Genomic DNA, 20,342 nt, shown 5'->3' with positions numbered 1-20,342 from the left:
AAAACTAGTACTTAATGACACCATATTAAGCATTCTTTAATTTATTTGCATTTTAAATCATCTTCTAAGAGAATTTATTTACTGATACTTCCATGAAAAAATTTTATTGCTTCTATAATTGTGTAATAGTAATACTGTGTTTGATAAGAAGGTACAGTCATATTTTCCCAGAAATAATATTGCTTTCAAGTTCATAACTAGCATTTGACCTTCTTGCCTACAGTGTCAGCAGATAAATGGCCTCCAGTATGTTCCAGTATGTTAAGGTATTCATAAAACCAAGTGTCTCATTTTGGATTTAAATTGGGTGTATTATATTAAATCTTACCTTTTTTTTTAGGGTGAAATTCCTCGACTTGAGTTGCCAACCTTCGTCAAACAAACTACAGTGTTAAATAATTACTTTAAGTTAACTTACGTTCATCCACCTGATAATTCACTGAGTGATTTGAATGAGAGAAATGCCATTTACAAAATCCCAGGTAATGACTTAATGTATTAATAAATTAATACAGGATTGTGCATGGGTAATGTCAAATCAATGCAATATAAGCACTTAAAAAAATACTATATAAATGATTACTTACGGTTCGTGAGTATATGTTTTATAGAAAACACAACGTTTCGAGATGCAACTGGTCTCTTCCTCAGGTGCACTTCTTGGCAATCGGAATTTCTTCATGCCTACGTCAATAAGGTGATAGTAATAGATCATGGTTAAAAAAGGTATTTGTTAAAACTGCCCTTTGTGCACGTAAAAACTCACTTTCTCACATTGCCAAGCATGAACCTCAAACCTAAAAACAACCTTAAAAACATGTCTCCCATTACATGTTAAAACCCAACCTCAAGCAACATTGTCTACATGGTAACTGATTTAGCTTCTCGCCCAATGCCGGAAGTTGCCAGACTTCCACCCCCACCTGCTCCCTCCCCTTTTCCCCTCCCCTGCTGCTACATAATTTTAAACTGAAAATCTTGGATCTTGCGGGTCGCGTTGATTATGGCCGGAGTGACCTGGAAAGCAATTTCCCCCTTTCCCCCTTGCTTGTATCCCACCGCTTAAACATCTGGATCCATTATTCGTCTACATTTCCATCCTCCCTGTTCAATTTATTACTTCTATCCTTACAAATACATTGCCGCTTCATACACATTTCTACCTATTGTTTTATTTTCAATTTTGACCACCTCTCTTTTCCTGATTCTATGCCCTTCTTCAGTTACATGTTCAGATAACCCCCATTCTTGGAGCTCCCTCTTTAATATCTTTATCATACTCTCCATATGTAATCTTCATAGTCCTTCCAGTTTGCTCTACATATTCCTTATTACATTCACATTTTATTTTATACACCCCTTTTTCCTTTTTTCCATTATTTCCATCCTTTTTATATTCAGTAAAATGTTCTTTGATTGTTCTCGCTGCTCTCATTCCAAATTTGATTCCATATTCCTTGGCCACCTGTTGTATTTTCTCTGAAACTTCTTTGAAATACGGGATCCCTGTGTATTTATACTTTATCTTTTCCCCATTCTCTTCCTCAGCATTTTCCTCCTATCATATCGGTACTCTTTTATTTTTCCCCTGTTTCACAAATCCTACGAGCATCCTTTTGTGATTTCCTCAAATCGATCTCCTTGTACCTGTTCTTTTTTCCCCACGGTCATGATCCATTTCTCTTCTTCCCTTAATTCTCCCTGTGACTACATAGCCTTATTGCCCTTATGAAAAAGTTGAGAAACACATTATTCTTAGTTCTCCTTGCATGTTGTGGTTATTTTAACCACTCCTATCCCTAGAAAAATTGTCACATTTGTTCTTTCCTTGAAGATCCATGCAGATACAGTCAGCTTCCAGTTGCTCATTTAGCAGGTTGGATACAAATTTAAAACTCAGAAGAATGTTGACATTGCTGGAAAAGTAGTGAAGAAAGAAAAGTGGGCTCTTTCTATTTATGAAGGACAATGTTTGGAAGTAACTAATTACTTGAAAAATAACATACTTTTTTGAGGAATTCTAACTGTTAGCTACTTTTAAAAGTAAATTGGTGTAATAGAGTTACTTTTTGCAGTAGAAGTAACATTATCAAGTTACTTTTATAATTACTTTGCAACACTTCAATTGTAACTTGCAAATTTGTTGTATCGGAAAGAGCTAAATGTGGCAAACTCTCTTTCCCGCTTTTTGTTTTCTCTGGGTGCTAAGGTAAAGGAATTTTCATGGAATCACCTTTGGCAATGAATCTAGGTTTAATTGCATACTAAATTTAGAACATCCATGCTTTATTGCAGTTCATCATGTATAATTGCATGCGAAAACTTCAATGTTTTGTGTGGTACTGCATTAATTCGGAATATGGTAGTCAAGCTAGAAAAGAAGTCATTGTTCTTCTATGAGATAGAGTTCATATATTGAGATATTAAAATGTACTCCTTACAAAAAGTTTGGAACATTGTTATGTTAGACAATAGGTGATAGACACAGCCTTGGAATGCAACAACACATGGTATCTGTCTGGTGGACATTCTTGCCTTTTTGCCAACAAATGCCACCGTGCCTATCACCTATTGCCTAATATAACAATATTCCAAACTTTTTGTGAGGAATGTAACAAGAACCATCATTCAAGCAAATCTGACTCCTTATTTTCTAGTTTTTTATTTGATGTAACAATATAAATATATGAAGACTAATATTCACTTGTATTCACATAAAGTGACACCCTTTATAGGGTTGAATAGTTGAAGAATGTGCCACTTCATCTGAACAGGAGTGTACCAGAAATATACATAAATAAATCACATGTAAGTCTTCATATACTTATTTGCATTGATTGTGTGTAATTTGCAAGAAAATTTCTAGCAAAAAAGTACTATAATTGTAACTCGGTTACGTTAAAAAGTAACTTTCCAGGGTTGCTACATGTCTGGAAAAACTGGAAAACAGGGAAATGTCAGGGAATTTTGCAGATCGTCTGGAATTTACATGCATTTTGGAGTCTGCAAGAAAAAAAGTTGTAAAATGAACAAGCAGTTCATTTCTACTTCTGGATTCGGTTCTTGTGTTTCCACTCCCAAAAAAGATTGTTTAGAAACTTGTTTCTTTTGTTCTCACGATTCTCAGTCTTGGGCAAAATTATGGTTTCTTCGAATTTCTGTAATAAATTTTCACTTTCATAATACTAGATATTAGAAAGAATATCAAAGTAAAACTTGCAGTCCAGATATCTGATTGATAACTAAAGTACATTCACAATATGATCATAATTATCAGAAAGGTTGGTGAAGATGAGGTTATCGTCTATTATTTTATAGATCTTAGTCTTGCTGGCATTTCCTGTAGAATTCCTATATGGAACAAAAATTTCTCCAGATGCTGTGTAATTTTGCCAAGCAAAAAAGCAGCATTTTCTACGACACTATAAATCTGCCAGAAAATGTAATATTGTGTTTGGTTTATGAACTTTTTCTGTTGTTTTTATATTGTGGAGATCTGTTATGGTGATTTAATGTACATCTGTTACCTTAGCCTGAAGGCTAGATGCACGTGATTGTAGCAACCAGTACATTTGATGCCGATTGTAATTTTACATTTTACTCTTCAAATTTTCACGTATTCTTGTGTGTGCAGAGTGAAATTTGCTAAATAAAAAAGTTGTGAAAGTGAATATTCATAATACAGGGTGTTCATAAATTATCTTTACAACTTTAGACTTGAATTACTTGAAAACTATACTAGATAATGACAAACTGTTTTCAACATGTGACAAGAAAACTCGTAAAGTTTTTTTTATTTTCCAGGTGATGCAGATTTGACAAAAAATGTGGACGCCACAGAAAAAAGCTCAGTGTGTAGCCTGGTTTATAGAGACCAAGTCCGATACCCAAGCGCCTGAAGCAGCTGCACCTTGTAGGCATACAGACGTAACCTCTTATGCAAGACTTTGTGCACTGTTGCTCGTGTCATTGCCAACTCTCTGGCTGCCGTACGCACTGATTTTGTCGGAATCCTTGCAAATGCTTGTCGCACCCTGTCCACGTTGGCGTCTGACACAGATGGCCGACCCACCCCCTGTTTATGAAGAACACTACCCGTTTCCATGAATGACGTATGCCAAGCCCGAATGGTGGGTTGGGACGGTGGTTCCCTTCCATACAGTGTCCAAACATTACGTTGCACTTGGGCACTGGACTTCGTCTCTATAAACCAGGCTACGCACTGAGCTTTTTCCTGTGGCGTCCACATTTTTCATCAAATCTGCGTTACCTGGAAAATAAAAAAACTCAGTTTTCTTGTCACATGTTGAAAACCGTTTGTCATTATCTAGTATAGTTTTCAAGTTATTCAAGTCTAAAGTTGTAAAGATAATTTATGGACACCCTGTATAATGGATTATATATTTCATTGAAAAACAGAAGGTTCAAAAGCAAAAATCGTGATGATAAACATGTCTGCAAAAATTTCATTTTTGGACTGGAAAGCCTTGAAATGTCGGGAATTTCATGATCAAAAAATCGTAGCAATGCTGTTTTCCAAACATGGAGAAGTGTGTGTACAGTTCTTTAGTGACGTAAGTTACAACTTCAGTCTCATTGACATTTTAGTGAGCTCTCAGATTAATGTGACAAGCAACAAGTGAGATTTATCATTTCAAAGCAAACCTTCACAACATTTCGTACCAAAATAACACATGAAGTTGCACTTGTCACTTGCCACTTGCATGTCACTTGGGCTGGGCCATTTTCTCAATAGCATGCACAGTGAATAATATTTTGACACTGGAGGTGAAAGTGCCTATTACACTGTGTGTAGTTTATAATTGTGTCACTTGTCACTTCGGGCTGAAAGCTTTCTTACATAGCAACTTATGCATATTTAACATGTGTTTCAGATGTGCAGCCATCGGCAATAAAATTGGGACACCTAGATCCTGAAATACTTGCTTCCCTACAGCACGTTACGTGTAGAAGTTGCCATTGAAAATTTGCTATTATAATTGACTTGTCGCCGTAGAATTAGGCACCACATATAACGCCTTGCAAGGAAGCCAGAATTTAAGGATCTAGGTGTCCCATTTTTATTGCCAGTGACTGTTCAAGCATTTCTTTTTTTTTTAAACCATAACTTCTAATTGTCTTATGCATTGATTGTTCTGATGATTATCTATCATTTTACATTTGTAGTAAGCAAAGACGGGAATGCAGAAGAATTGGCTAAGCTGACCAGTGCAGATATTGTGATTTCAACCAGTGGCTTAAAATATATTGCAGACAATCATCCTCCATCTTTTGAAAAGAGCTGGGAAATACCTGTGGTTGTTAAAGAACATGAGATAATAGGTACGTATTGATAACAATTTATATAAATACAGTAAAAACTGCATATCCTGGAACCTCTATAAGAAGCAGACCTGTAAATACGGAAAAAAGGTCCCCAGAACGGACCGATTTTATACCTGATTCATCTCTTACTCTCTTTCTCCACCTTTCTTTGTCTATTTCTCCTCTGTTCTTTCATCATCTTTCTATTTTTCTTGTTATCTTTCTTTTTTTCTTCACTTTTATCTCAATCTTTCTTCACCTCTCTTATTCCATCTTTCAATCTTTCTCTTTCCCTCTATGCACATCGCACTACGACGCCAGAGGTCCCTGGTTCAAATCCTGGCATGGGCATGGATGTTTGTGAGTGTCCATTTTACTTCACTTTTTGTGCCACTTTTGGCTAATTTGCAAAGATGGGGATGAGTGATGATATGATGAATGGATTCACCAAGCAATGAAGAAAGTCACCCCAAAAATAGTAAAAACGTCGAGCATGATCAAGTCGAGGAGAACTTAGGTTGCATTGCCGACATTTGTAAACAGGCTAATTTATCAATTGCAGCTGAGGACATGTTGTAGAAGAGGATGATGGAGGGGAAGAAGAAATGCCAGGCGAGTTGAAGATATCCTGTTACAAACATGCACTCTTCAATGTCAACGAACTACATGAATTCCCTGCTTCTCGCAACAACTGAATTGACACAACTCTTGCAAGATGTAGAGAACTATGTACTTGGTCGTGTTGTGAGCAAAACATGTCAACCAACTTTGAAGCAGCTGTGGGGAAATGATACATAAGTACATACTGTACGTTCTTACAATACTGTAAAAAGTGTACCAACATGTTGTGTAGTTACATAATTGTAATCTTATTGCGACTGTATCGCATTTTTATTCATGTACTTACATGCATTAGTACTCTACATTATAAGTAATGTGCCCTGTACTGTATTTAAAGTCAACCCTGTATAAGAAGGAAAACTGTTAAGACGGAAAATTTTGCTCGGAACCATCATGTTTTGGGATAGACAGGTTTTACCGTATTGAGGTGGACAGAAACTAAATCAAGATTATGTTTTTTAGCATATTAACTACTCATCACTTATCAAAAATGTGCCCACTCATGAACAGAAAGTGCATTGGAAATAGCCATAGAAGATCGATTTCCTAAGCTCGTTTGAGCTTAAAATTTCTAAATAATTAGGAAGCTTGTTCACATTAATACATGACGTGTCCATGAATTCTATGATAAAAAAAAACAAACTTAAATACATATACCTTTTGAAGTATTCATTTGATTTGATTTCAGCATTAAACTCACTTTTACTTCTGACTATGCATCTCTCCTCTCAAGCAAAGGTTGTACATTGTAGCTTTATTTTACAAAGTAGTTACATGCTCAAAATGAATATCTTATGACCTCAGGCAGGCAATTTTGTAAAGTTGCTCATTATTGTTTATGCAGTTGTGAGTCATGTATGTCCTCACCTTATCGTTGTTCTTCACGTACATCCATCTGAATGTACAAGTTGTACTCAGGGTATGGGGTTTCCACCATCTGTTAATCTAGTGCTTCAGGCTATGTACTTGTAATCAAATGGTTATATTTATAAATTGTAGGTGTTCAAATCAGTCTGTTTCCCCATATTTGATTAGAAAGTTACATATTATTCATGAACAAAACAGGATAAGGACAACACAGGGATGAAGAGTATCGGAGAGCTGTGTCATATTACTGAAAATGTGAGATCTCTGAAATATTGGAACTTTTTAATTTTACAATGTTCTTGTGCTAGCATTTTCTTAAAGCAACTCTGCATCTTAATCCTAATAATTGTAATTTGTATGTGATTACTTAAATAACAAGTATATTGTTTTGCATAGAATTATTAATGCAAATAATGTGCTCTTAGAGTTGACGAGCTGTATCTTTGCGGGTGAACTCTGCCCAAGCCCGGCTGCGCAGTAGCAAAGTGGAGGAGCTACCGGCTGCACGTCATTATCCTCACGTTCTGTCCTTGCTGTCGACCACCCAAAGGGCGAGTAGGTGGCAACTACATAAACGTATCTCTCTCACACTGCGCGGAGTAGCCAAGGTCACCCGCAAAGATACAGCTCGGCAACTCTAGTGACTGTTAACATGAACATGTTTCCTTAATAAATCTACATTTCAACCTAGCTTCGTCTGGAGGCACAGAATGCAATTGCACCAAATTATGGTAGTAATTATGCTGTGTGGTTTCCCTCACAAAGTGCAAACAGCTGAAATAGAAGGAGATATATATATATATATGCAGTCTGGTGCCAGGTAGAAAGTAGAATCATAATTGGAGCTTATGGAAATATTTATTTTCTAAGTATTCTGGAAGCATGTTATTTAGCATTGTTTTTCTGCCACTTTTGGCTAATCACGGCGACAAGGATGAGTGATGATATGATGAAATTCATGAAGGGACACTCACAAAGAACACCCAGGCCCAGACCGGGATTCGAACCCCTGGGTCCCATGTTGTGGTATCACACTGTGCTAACCACTTCACCACAGAGGTGAACAGAAAGAAGAAAGATTTAATGTTCTGAAAAGAAATACACAGGAGTCTAAAAACACACTTGATGATATTATGAATCTCTCTTTTATCTAACTTAATAAGCATCATAAAGAGCTGTTTGTAACTGCCACATTAGGAAGAGTGCATGTCATAGAATACAATGGATGCTTTTTCATTATTCGAATGTGTACAAACAGAATTGAAATAATACAAAACTGAACTTAAACCATTAATATTTTTAATAAGTTGAATAGTTCAAGATGAAGTAACACAACATTAATACCGTATAAATTTATTTTGTTCAATTTGAATAGGCAGTTGAATATTCTAACATGTGAAACATGCTAATGTTCAAAATTCAGATTTGTAGTTGACACTATGTTTCTTTGATTTACCAAATCTCTGGAATTATATATTAATACAAAACTGGAACTTTTTTATATAAATAAATTAATAACTTACGTTTTGCGAGTATGTAACTAGGTAATTCAGATGTTTCGGGATGCAACTGCTCCCTTCTTCAGGCTGCTCACCTTTAGGTTATGTGTAAATCATAACCACGTCGACCTCTCCATAGGTACAGGATATAGGATTGGTAAAAGATGTGTGGTTAAAAAACAATAAAAATCTAAAACCCATTACAGGTGCACGTCATACTACCATGCTGTTTCCCCAATTAGAAACTGATCCTTGGAATGTTAAAACTTTAAAACTGTGAATAGCCACGGCCTGCGTGTGCTGCAATTGTTGTTTTAACATTCCAAGGAGCAGTTTCTAATTGGGGAAACAGCATGGTAGTATGACATGCACCTGTAATGGGTTTTAGATTTTTATTGTTTTTTAACCACACATCTTTTACCAATCCTATATCCTGTACCTATGGAGAGGTCGACTTGATTATGATTTACACATAACCTAAACATGAGCAGCCTGAAGAAGGGAGCAGTTGCATCCCGAAACGTCTGAATTACCTAGATACATACTCGCAAAACGTAAGTTATTAATATATTTATATTAAATTTGTGAGTAATTCGCACAACTTTCATCATGAACTGGAACTTTGTGATTGCAAGATGCAGTGAGTGCAGTAATTTTAAAGTGTGCTCGTAACAAACTATGAATTACATTAATTTTCTTCCTCTCCTTCAGAATATGGAGTACCAGTGAAAAAGAAAATTGTGTACATTGACAAGCCGTTTCCACCAAAAAAGATGACCAGAATGGAGAAGAATATTTGGTTTCAAAAATTTGCTCTCAAGGCCCTGATTTGTAAGGCAAAACTTGTACCTGAAAGGTTTGTTAAAATATTTGTAATATTTTTTTTATGAATGATTTATTTGATACATTATGTATAAGAACGTGAAGTTTTAGTTTTATTTTCCCCTAAATTACGGTGTTATTTTTTACTGCAATTCGGTGTTATTTTTCGCAGTTTAGGGCACAATTCAGTGTAATTAATTTAAAATCGGTTATTTTTACATCCATTTTACTGTTCCTTCTATACAAGATTTGCACATTGTTTTAGTTATGAAAAATACCGTACAGACAAACTTTAGTTTTAATGACATAAAAATCACCTTTGTGATAAATGACCTAATTTCTTCCATTTGGAATTTTTTTTCATCCCATCAGCCACTAAATATGAAATATTTATTGAATGATAACACCCAAATCTCTGCGACCTCAAGATACCATTTTGTGTACATACACACCCTCCCATCCCCCCCCACCCCCTTCCCTCCGAAACACCAACAGGAGCTTCTCCCTGAAAATTTTCTCGTTCTTACAAAATTTCCTTTTTGGGGAGATCCCCGCAGAGAATTCTATTTCAGGATGAGGTTAAACACTGTCAGTCACGTCTGCAGCAAACTGTAATAAATGAAGCGTGACAATCTCATTTGAATCGAACTATCACCAGCTAGCCTAGAAATGACAGATCTAATAGTGCATCAGGTAATTTTTGTTGAATAAAAGAAGTGTTATCCACAGTTTATATTGCATGTTTCGTGTTAAAGTGCAAAATTCGTTGTTATTCTAAAAAATGGCATAATTCGTGTTATTTCGTGATTCCGAAACACCGAAAACTTGCGTCTTTAACTTTCCCAAATACATTTTAAACACTTTATTTTGATTTCCTCAACTTTTCTTTGTTATCATTAAAACAGAAGCTTCACGTCCGTAGTTATGTATCATAATGTTCTCTTTGAGCAAGTGTTTTCAGGTTACCAGCGAGAAAACTTGTTCGAATCACGTCGCCAGGAAAGCTACAATTCCTATAATGTCCCCTTGTCTCCATTGAACTGGTTAACATATGTGACTTCCAAACTTAAATATTTGTTTCCTATTACGCTAGTCACTTAATACAAATAATCTCTGTGTCACCAAAGCCTTTGGATGGCATGTGGACAGTACACTAACTCTCATTGCTGCTGTTTTCTGGTTTTTGAAAGTGGAGTCGTCTACTACTTTTCAGGTGCCAGTCCAATTGCCCACAGCATGTAGGTCAACACCAAAGGGAAGAACACTGATCATTTCGCTACATGGAATCTTCACTCAATACAACTTTCTTTCATCACTAGACATAACGTTTGAAGTGAGAAATTTAATTATTCTATGTGTGGCTCCACTCTGAATTCAAGCAGGGGTACTTTGCTTGTTGTGTGTGTGATTTCTTTCTATACTTGCACAAGACACACAAGTATGTAGGTTCAAATTAAAACAGCATATCTTTAATGCCTGGAAGCCATTCACGTACATTTAACACAAGTTTTCTATGACAACCAATAAATAACATGCTATAAATACAAATTCTTCTTCTTCCTGTCATGTGTCTATCAGTGTGTAAAGATAATCCCTTGCTTGAGCGTTAAAAACTAAAATGGATATCCTATTCAGGCATCTAAATTTGACAGTAAACCTTCGTCGAACCTAATAGGTGGCAGCTAAAAGCAGTTGTCCCTCACCCCTACTAGGAGAGGTTGTTAATCCACCACTGATTTTCACTGCATTTGTTCCTTGAAAGTATACAATGCTTCTTTCTTGAAGAGGTTTTCTCAGGATATATATGAACCAGGTGATTTACGGATAGGCTTTCAAGAGCTAACATAACTCTCATCTTCAAGAATTCCTGAAGATGAGAGTAAAGTTAGCTCTCAAAAGCTTGGAATCTATCCTGAAATCACCTGGTTGATATCCCGAGAAAACTTCATCATCATTTGCTGCCAGGAAATCTTCAAGAATTACTTCTTTCGTGTCATTAAATTCTTTTTAATACATGCTCAGAAAAGTTGATTGTGCAGTTGTTTCTTACCTGCATTTTATGTTTTTTTTATTTATCGTCTTCTGAAAAATGTACAATTGTGGTTCACCTGTTTATGTAAACAGAAAATTAAAGTTTGTTGGAACAGCCTAACACACAAGGCATCGCATGACAACTATAGGTGTAAACAATGCAGTTAGAGAAAAATAATCATTGACCTGTAAGGAATTTTACATTCAGCATGCTACATTTCTAATTTCATTTTTTCCTCTTTCAGAACTCCCAAGAAGGAAAAATCCAAACAAAGCCAGAAGTCAAAACAAGAAACTGCCAAAGGAGACAGTCAAGAAGAAGATTTGTTTGGCAGCATGAATTCTTTTGATGATTTGGAATGTTTTGGTACAGAAACATCCGAAGTTCCTAAAATACATGTGAAAAAGGAAGAGGTTAAGAGTGTAAAGAAGAAAAAGAAGAGAGAAAAACTAGCAGACAAGAACATGAAAGTTGCTTCTCATGCTGGATGGAATCAAGACAATGAAACAAGTGGAGAAGACATTAAATCTGGCAACCAGAGCAAGGATGGTTGTACCAGATTAACTCTCCAACAACTGGCCGAAAGTGCCAAGGAATTTGCTGCGAGAACTGAAAATTCTGTGCTTCCAGATACCAAAATAGATTTCAAGGTGCCAACCAAAGATGTGAGTAACTTCGCAGGTGAGATGTCGTTGAATTCTAGCAATGTGAATACAGGCAACAAACTAAACACTCCTCCTTCTGGCGTGCAAGATCGTAATATTCCAATGTCACTAATGTCTGATTTATATATCAGTGATGATTCGAAAAGTTTTAGTGATGACTCGCCTAGTAAAGTAAGTGAAAAAAATAGCCCTTTGCTTACGTATTCACAAAAGAAGCTTGCAATTGTGGAAGGGATGAAAAGCCAAGTTTCGAAAAAACTGAGATTCCAAAATGTTAACGTGGACATGGATGTAAGTTTGGAGATGGGAGCTAATAGGACAACTGAACTTGAAGACAATCAAGAATTTTTTGCACAGAACCACCAGAGCGGAAGTGCTGCCTCGGTTGTTCCTGTACTGCAAGAGGAAGAGTATAAGTCAATAGATATTGATGTGTCCTCACATGAAAGCAAGGCTAATTTCATGAATGAGCTTTCAGACAGTGAGAGTGATAATCTGGTAATTGCAGATAGTATGACTGAAGATGAAAGTCAAAGTGACCATGATTCACATAAAGTTAAGACTGATGAGCACATTCAAGAAGGATTAACTCTTAGTCCAGGGAGAGTGACCAGAAGTATGTCCAAGATGCTTGCCAAAATGTCTTTAATTCAAGAAAGTGTTGGAAAGAAGCCAATAGTGAGAAAACTCACAGGAGATAAGCAAGAATCAGCATCTGGTTACCAAGTGAGCAAAAGTCCAGCACCTTATTCTGTAAAAATGAATATATCCAAAGTCAAGATGGAAACTGATTCAGTCAGCAACGAAGTGCAAGAACTTCTAGAATCTCATAACAGCACTAGAAAAAGAAGCCACTCTGAAAGTATGGAAGAGGCACCCCAGTTGTCTCTCAGTCCAGTGAGCAAAACTGAAGGTGAAAGAGACAATAATATGTCGATAAAGTCTCTCACAAGTCCCTCAAGTGATTCATGTGCAAAGAAAAGGAAAGTTGACAGCAAGTTGGAACACGAGAAGTCTCAAGGTTTATTAGATGATCTGCTTCAACAGCAAATGAACATGTTGAAGTCGGGCAGTAAACTTCATGAAGAAGGAAATCCCAAAAGAATGGAAAGGTTACTGGGTGAGCAAGAAACAGTTCCTATCCAAAGCATTCCTCCTGCACCGAATCACAATATTATGTACTGTCTTTGGAGGCTGAAACACGAAGAGGACAAAGGCAAGGAACTGAAGATTGTTGTAAGGTCCAGTATTGATGGCTATTCAGTAAGTAAAGGGTTTTTATTTTTATTTTTTACATAATTAAGTTAAAACTCCCAGGTAATACGTGATTTTCATAGTTGATGTATGATGTAGAAATTCTCAGCAAAAAATGCAGGCTCGACTAGGACTGGAACTTGGGTCTCTGGAATACCGTGCCATTGCTCTAACCATTGAGCTACCGAGCCGACCTGGCCTCACCTGATTTTTCGCTATCGCTGTTTTACCTGTGTGGAATCAGGCGAGGCCAGGCTGGTTCGGTTCCTCAATGGTTAGAGCAATGGCATGGTATTCCAGAGACCCAAGTTCGAGTCCTGGTCAAGCCTGCATTTTTCGCTTAAAATTTCTACGTAGTACATCTATGTGTGCCTAATCTACAATTGATGCATGATGTATGAAGCTACGGTTGTCTAGTCAGCAGGACGTCTGACTGTCACGTGCTAGACCCACGTTCGATTCACGGGATGCATGATCTGAGGTCTTTTCTGGCCTTTTCCCCTCATAAAGTGGTTCTGGGGCTCACCCAGCCTCAAATTAATGGGTAATTGGGAGCAACTCTGGGAGGTAAAGACAGCTGGAGTGTGGTGCTTATCACATCATCTTCAAAATGCCAATATCGAAGAATGTGTTGGGCCCTACCCCACATCCCCCTATATATGCCTCACAGCATGATGCAAATGTGCATGAGGAACTTTACCTTTTATAGTTGATGCATATTTTTTCATACATATCCGTTGGTTTATTGGTTTTTACAGATTTTCTTCCTTTTTTGTTTTGTTGTTTGCACATACATAGGCAGATTTGCATACTCTGTCACTACCAGGATGTCCGTTTAACTGTGCAAACTGTGGGCTGTTACTGCGAGCGGTGTTGCTATGTTCAATACAAGCCTTTGTAGATTCATTGTTGCCCAGCACACATGTACCTTACTTTCATGTCGCATGGAGGTACGGCCCAGACATTGGATTATGTTCGACAAGTATGGGCTCGGAGAGAATTTTAGGTATATCAAAAAGAGTGACCAATGTTATGTGGCTGTCGAACAGCAGTGCAAAACTTTTGATTCTGCTATTATGAACATGAATCTGAATTAAGTTTCCTTTTTTTTAAAAAAAAACTTTAAAAAACACTCCTAAGAGTAAGACACAGTTGCCAGTCTGCACACAAACACAAACTGAAACAATCAGCAAAGGAAACAAAGTGTTTTAAAAATATATATTTAACCATACAAAGTACAAGTTTTACCTTTCGGGCAGTAATTGCAAGGTTAATGGTATAGTTCACTTCACGAGACCCAGAAGAAACCCAACTACAAGAAGTTACACCTAATTTATATTCAACGCACACATCAAGCAAAGTCTTGGACATAATATAAGCAAGCTTACTTGAATGAGAATCCACAGGTCTCGAGAACTAGCAGGTGTTTCTCTTTACATGTTATAAACATATACCATATTTACTCATGTATAATGCGCACTTTTTCCAAAATTTTTGCGTATTATGCATGGAATAATTTGGACAGCCAACATGAAACCGTACAGTGTCATTCCATGATTTTGTGACACTTACATTGATTTTTCATGTTCACGGAACCCTATCATGTTATATATCATTGTAAAGCTTAAATCCTGCAGTTTCTGAATATGGCAACAGTATTACATTCAAGATAGTGACACTAATGTGAAATGCGGTTGAAATAATTTCATCACAAAATGAAGGAACGTTCTGATTTTTATGGTTCTTCGGATGAAAGAAAAGATAAGGAATAGAAAATAATAATTAAAATGTATTACTGGCCAAATAATATTATATACAGGGAGGTTATTGCAGCATGCCACCGCTTCAGCATCGGCCGCTTGCCGGTCCAGTCATGCAACAGGTGCCGGCAAATTGCGTAACAGATAGCCCGTAACAGAAACCGCTTGTTTTGTAATGTTTCCACTTTTCACAATTACAGTTACAATTACAATTGAAATAAGCACGTACCTTGTCGCACGGATGCAGGAAAAGGTGTCCTCCCAAATACAAATATTTCTGGCACCTTATTTCTGACGTCTAATCTTAGATTAGTCATCGCTACTTTATTCTCAGTTGTCGCGACAGCGCCTGCAGCTTATCGGGGGTTGGGTGAGTTGTCAGCCGCGAGATGGCGCTTCATACTGCACGTGTCGGCAGTGATGCCAACCGTAGGGACATGTCCCTACGCATAGGGACTTTTCACTAAATTTCGCCCGCGTAGGAACGTAGGGACAGATTTTGCCAAATGAGGGAAAACGTAGGTACTTTTTTCAATCTTGGTAAATTACATTTTATGAATTAGTTTATCTGGATACTTTAGCGAGGAGGAGAAAAAAGAACTAACTAACAGATCTCCATCAGAATTTTGGAACATGTTATCGGTTACCAAAAACTTTCAAGGCAAGTTCCTTTTTGAAAACATTTCCACTCTCGCGAAAATAGTGCTAACATTGCCGCATTCTAACGCGGAAACGGAAAGAATATTTTCAATGTTAAGTGATACAAAAACAAAAAAGGGAAATAAAATGGGACCAAAATTGTTAAAGAATGCAGGAAATACAGCATCACCAACCAACATCTATCTCTTCACAGCAGCAGCATGTATGACTTCAAATAACATAATCAACAGTAAACGACTCAACGTTATTCATTAGGGGTGTGCGGGATCCTTTACTTTAAAAAGTCGTTAATTCTCGACGTTTTCTGCCTTGTAAGTTTCTGGAACTTATCGAAAATTGTAAGTTTTTATTCTAGAAATGCAAAAACAATCACTTAAAGTGAAAATGACTTGTAAAATTTGAGATTTCCAGTGCTTCGGGAAATTTCGAACATTTCCCGTCCAGAAAATTTTCCGACTTGGTCGGGAAATTGCAAATTTTTCAGTCCCGAATGTCGGGATTTAAAAAAATTACCGTCCCGATCCCGTCCCGACCCAAAAAATTCTGTCCAGCACACCCCTATTATTCATTAAGGCAAGAATTTACAATACCGGACCCTTCTGTAATTTCTATGCTACGTCTTATACTCACGAAATAATTATTCGTGATTATTTATCTCAAGTTAACATGTTGGGGTGAGGGGGAAAAAATGTTCATTAACGTGTAGAAGTTGTAAAATAAGCTTTTCAATTCTCGCAATGATTCTCCGTATACAAGTATGGTAGCCATATTTGTTGATATGAACAAATTAAAATTAGTTACGCTGTCTACAGCGTTGCCACACTGTTGATTTCATACTTGGAGAGCATGGATCGTGTAAGAATGGCGGAAGAGAACAGTAAAAAAGTTGTTAATGTTGTACAGATTGTTAGGTGGAGTGTGCAGGAGGATGGCTGTGGGCTAATTAATAAACTTATGGATTTCAGTATATTGCCCAAAGAACGTGCTTACATGTGACAGCGACAATCACGATGTAGAAGAACTGATTTGATTACAGGTAAATTTGGCAACAGTACATCAATCATAAAATTGCAGGATACGAAAATGGCCTTCGATGATGAACGTTTGCCGTTAAAGTGCTACGAAAATAATATTTTTTATCGGTTCGTAATCACAATTACTGCAAAACCATTCAGGAATAGCCCCACTGACCATTCTCGGTAAGTTTAGGTTAAGTTAGGTTAGGCAAACATAGTTAAAATTTGGGCTCGAAAAAAACATGCACGGGTAGCCCAACAAACCATTGACGGATAGCCCCACGAACCATTCAGGTACGGTTAGGTTAGGTTAGGATAGGCAAACATAGTTAAAATTTGGGGTCGTAGTAATATCAGGAATGTATATTTCGTTTTTTAAGTATTGGAAACACAAAATCTTCCGGTAAATAATGAGCAATCGTGCCGATCGCGGACCACTCAATTTCACTTATTTTGCAATTTATACACGTGACCCCCCAAATTTTAACTTCAAATTCGTGATTAGGAGGCCTCAATTAGTGAGTATGCGAAATATTACAAAAAATCGGGGAGAGGTCCTGTATTGTAAATTCGCTCCTTCATTAATTGTGGAAGCACCGAGCAGAAAGATTTGGTAAGTAAATGTGTATATTTTATCTTCTGTTTGCATGCTCATGAGGTGTTTTTTTTTTAGTCACTTTACTTGGCGTAGGGACATTTGGTCAGTTGTAGGGACATTTTGACTATGTCTGTAGGGACATTGCCGAAAAATGGTTAGCAACACTGTCGGCTACCAGACAGTGAGTCTACGCTCATTCATGTTCACTTCTGTTCGCGTTTATCAGTACGCGTTTTGTTTATACTGTGTTATTGAGTTGGTGTGCTAGTGCTTTATTGTGTGTTAATTGTTATTCATTCATTACTTATGTCGTTAAACAAATATAGTCTTGAACATAGAGTTTTTATGTACGATAATTACGTGAAAACGAATTCTTGCAGAAAAGTGGTCAGGGATTACGATAGACAGGATCTCTTGAACCTAAGAAACGTGTTGTATTGCTGTTGAAGGAAGTCATTTTCAACATCTCTTATAACACAGGAGGTTAGTGATCATCATTATTATTACTTTTAAATATCATTTTACGCTTTCGGTTTGCTTTATGCGCCGGGATGCTGTCTTCCCTTTCTGTCAACTGAGGATAAAGTAGCGATGTCTAATCTAAGATTAGATGTCAGAAATAAGGTGCCGGAAATATTTGTATTTGGGAGGACACCTTTTCCTGCATCCGTGCGACAAGGTACGTGCTTATTTCAATTGTAATTGTAACTGTAATTGTGAAAAGTGGAAACATTACAAAACAAGCGGTTTCTGTTACGGGCTATCTGTTACGCAATTTGCCGGCACCTGTTGCATGACTGGACCGGCAAGCGGCCGATGCTGAAGCGGTGGCATGCTGCAATAACCTCCCTGTATATGTAGTGTATAAATGCCTTAATCGAAGAAATCTTGTGCTGCTAACTTCTAGTTTGAGGGTCCTGAATGTGCCTCGAAAAAATGTTACGTTAGTCACGGAAAAATATATATTTTTAAGTTTTTTTTTAGAAAAAGTAAAGAAGGAATGAGCAAAACCACGTATAAAAGTTTGAAGGCCATTTCCCACGATTTTTCACTTTGTTATGTAATGTTCTGTGACACCAAGAAAAGCAGTGCCATTCTGGCAGAATTCGAGAATGCACCTCCTGTCACATGGGATGTGTATCAGTAGTATTGATGGGCAAGAAAAAATAGAAAATAACTTTCTGAGCACTGCAAATCCATAATGTAATTTTGATCTTGCTGTCTATTATTACGGAAAAAATAAGGTGGTTAAAGATTGAAAGCTTTGGGATGCTAAACACAGTGGAGGGAGGGGGGATGTAGCGTGGGTTGGTGACTCATTGCATACACAAGTGATATTCTTCTCCTTTTGGTCCACATAGCAACAGGTGATTCATTGAATAGGTATGATGTCATTCACTCATGATCGGCATAAAAATAGCTTTACAACCTACAACTAAGAAATCTATTTCTTGAAACTGGATTATTATACTGCACATTATATATGAGATATAATTGTTTGTCACTTATCCCCATCAAAAACCAGGGTGCACATTATACACACACACGCACATTATGCACGCGTAAATACGGTATCAGGATAATGTCCAGATTAGGATCAGTTCTAGTCCACAATATATGCTTTTCTTAGCCCCAATCAAATAAAAACATCCAGATAACATACTTTTCACATAAACCAAGTAGTACTGTTGTCCAAAACATATCCAAAAATGATAGACAGAATGTCCAAAATGTATCCAAGAATGGTCCATAAAATGTTCAAAACATATCCAGAGATGGTCCACAAAATGTTCAAAACAAATCCAAAAACGATTCACATGGAGGATCCTTCGGGGATGAACATGGATATCCAGGGGATATGCAATGGCTGCCCAATATTCTAAGGACATCAATTGAATGTCTCCTGGACATTTGTGTTCTTATGGAATGGAAGTGTTTTTCTTTCTACTTCAGTTGGTCAGATGATACAAATAATAAGTTTGTGAAAAACTTACCTGTACTTTTTATAAATATATAGTAAATAATAAAGTATATGCCAGCACTAGATATAAGACCATTTCTTGTATAAAACATTAACTTTATGTGATACTTGCTAGTTTATGTTTGACTAAAGTTTTAGATGAAATGTACTTAATCTTTTATTATTCAGGTATCTCGAAATAAAGAAGTTAAAAGATTATGCATTGTACCTAAACTAGAGTACCAGCCTGGTTTTGGAGCAGAAAAATCAACACTAAGTGAAGTTACAAGGCAATGGATAGACATACTTGTGAAACCGTTAGTTTTCATATATCGAGGTAATTAGTTTTATTATTATTTTGGAATATTTTGCAATTTCTGTTTATCTCTGGTGAACAGCATGACAGATTTTGTGACTTAAGGCATGTATTTGGAAAATATCAAGTTTGTTAAATGATTGTGTTTCTTCTTTTCATAAATAGTTCTATATCAAGTTTGTTAAATGATTGTGTTTTCTTCTTTTCTTAAATAGTTCTGATATAATTATTGCTACTTACATGAAATACAAGTGTGTCAAGTGCCTACAAGCAAAATATTGCTATGTTAGCCAGTAGTTGCCACCAACCCAACAGTAATCATCAAACACGTTTTCTGCTTATTTATTTAAGAAAAAAAGATATTAAAATTTAATTTAGCACTTTGAGAATGCGTCATTAGAGAAAACATTGGAAATCCCTGTTTTACATGTGTGTTAAAATCAGGAGAAAACACAAAACGTGAAACTAAAAATCTCAAAAGGTTATCAACATTTTGGAGAAGGAATAAAAAGTAAAAGTGGTTCCTCACTAAAATGATTGTGCATGATCTGACTGAAATGATTGAACAATTGGCAGAAGGACATCTATGAACAGCTACATTATGCCAGTATGACACTTGCTGCAACCAAGATGAGTTTCTGTAATTTTTTTATGATGGAAAGGGAGAAGAAAATAATATTTCCATAGCATGGGCATCGCCAGAATATTTCCTAGGGTGGGGGGGGGGGGTCGAATCGAAGATGTTGAGGACACCCGCTCCCCTCAAAAATATTGTGATACAGACCAGTGGCATATGCAGAAATTTGTCGAGGGGGTTCATTTTTAAAATTATTGCATTATCGGTATTTTAAATTGTTGTTATTATTTTTATTATATTATTATTACTGCTAGTAGCAGTAGTAGCAGCATTAGTAGCAGTAGCAGTTTTAGTTTAGTTCACTTTAGCA

At 36.7% G+C, this 20,342-nt stretch overlaps 1 protein-coding gene across 2 annotated transcripts in view; it reads left to right on the top strand.

Annotated features, from left to right (window-relative positions):
* The window catches only part of LOC145986555 (little elongation complex subunit 2-like), a 94,449-nt gene that overhangs the window by 55,247 nt on the left and 18,860 nt on the right, over positions 1 to 20,342 (top strand). For both annotated transcript variants that reach the window (XM_083120700.1, XM_083120699.1), the window contains exons 6-10: positions 341 to 482; positions 5,188 to 5,343; positions 9,024 to 9,168; positions 11,411 to 13,094; positions 19,269 to 19,416. In XM_083120700.1, the coding sequence (XP_082976826.1) occupies positions 341 to 482; positions 5,188 to 5,343; positions 9,024 to 9,168; positions 11,411 to 13,094; positions 19,269 to 19,416 (2,275 nt within the window). The remainder of the gene's footprint in view (positions 1 to 340; positions 483 to 5,187; positions 5,344 to 9,023; positions 9,169 to 11,410; positions 13,095 to 19,268; positions 19,417 to 20,342) is intronic.

The sequence above is a fragment of the Lepisma saccharinum genome, chromosome 4, assembly GCF_977018435.1.
Source record: "Lepisma saccharinum chromosome 4, izLepSacc3.1, whole genome shotgun sequence".
Lineage (NCBI taxonomy): Eukaryota > Metazoa > Arthropoda > Insecta > Zygentoma > Lepismatidae > Lepisma > Lepisma saccharinum.
This window is presented reverse-complemented; position numbering and strand designations above follow the sequence as displayed.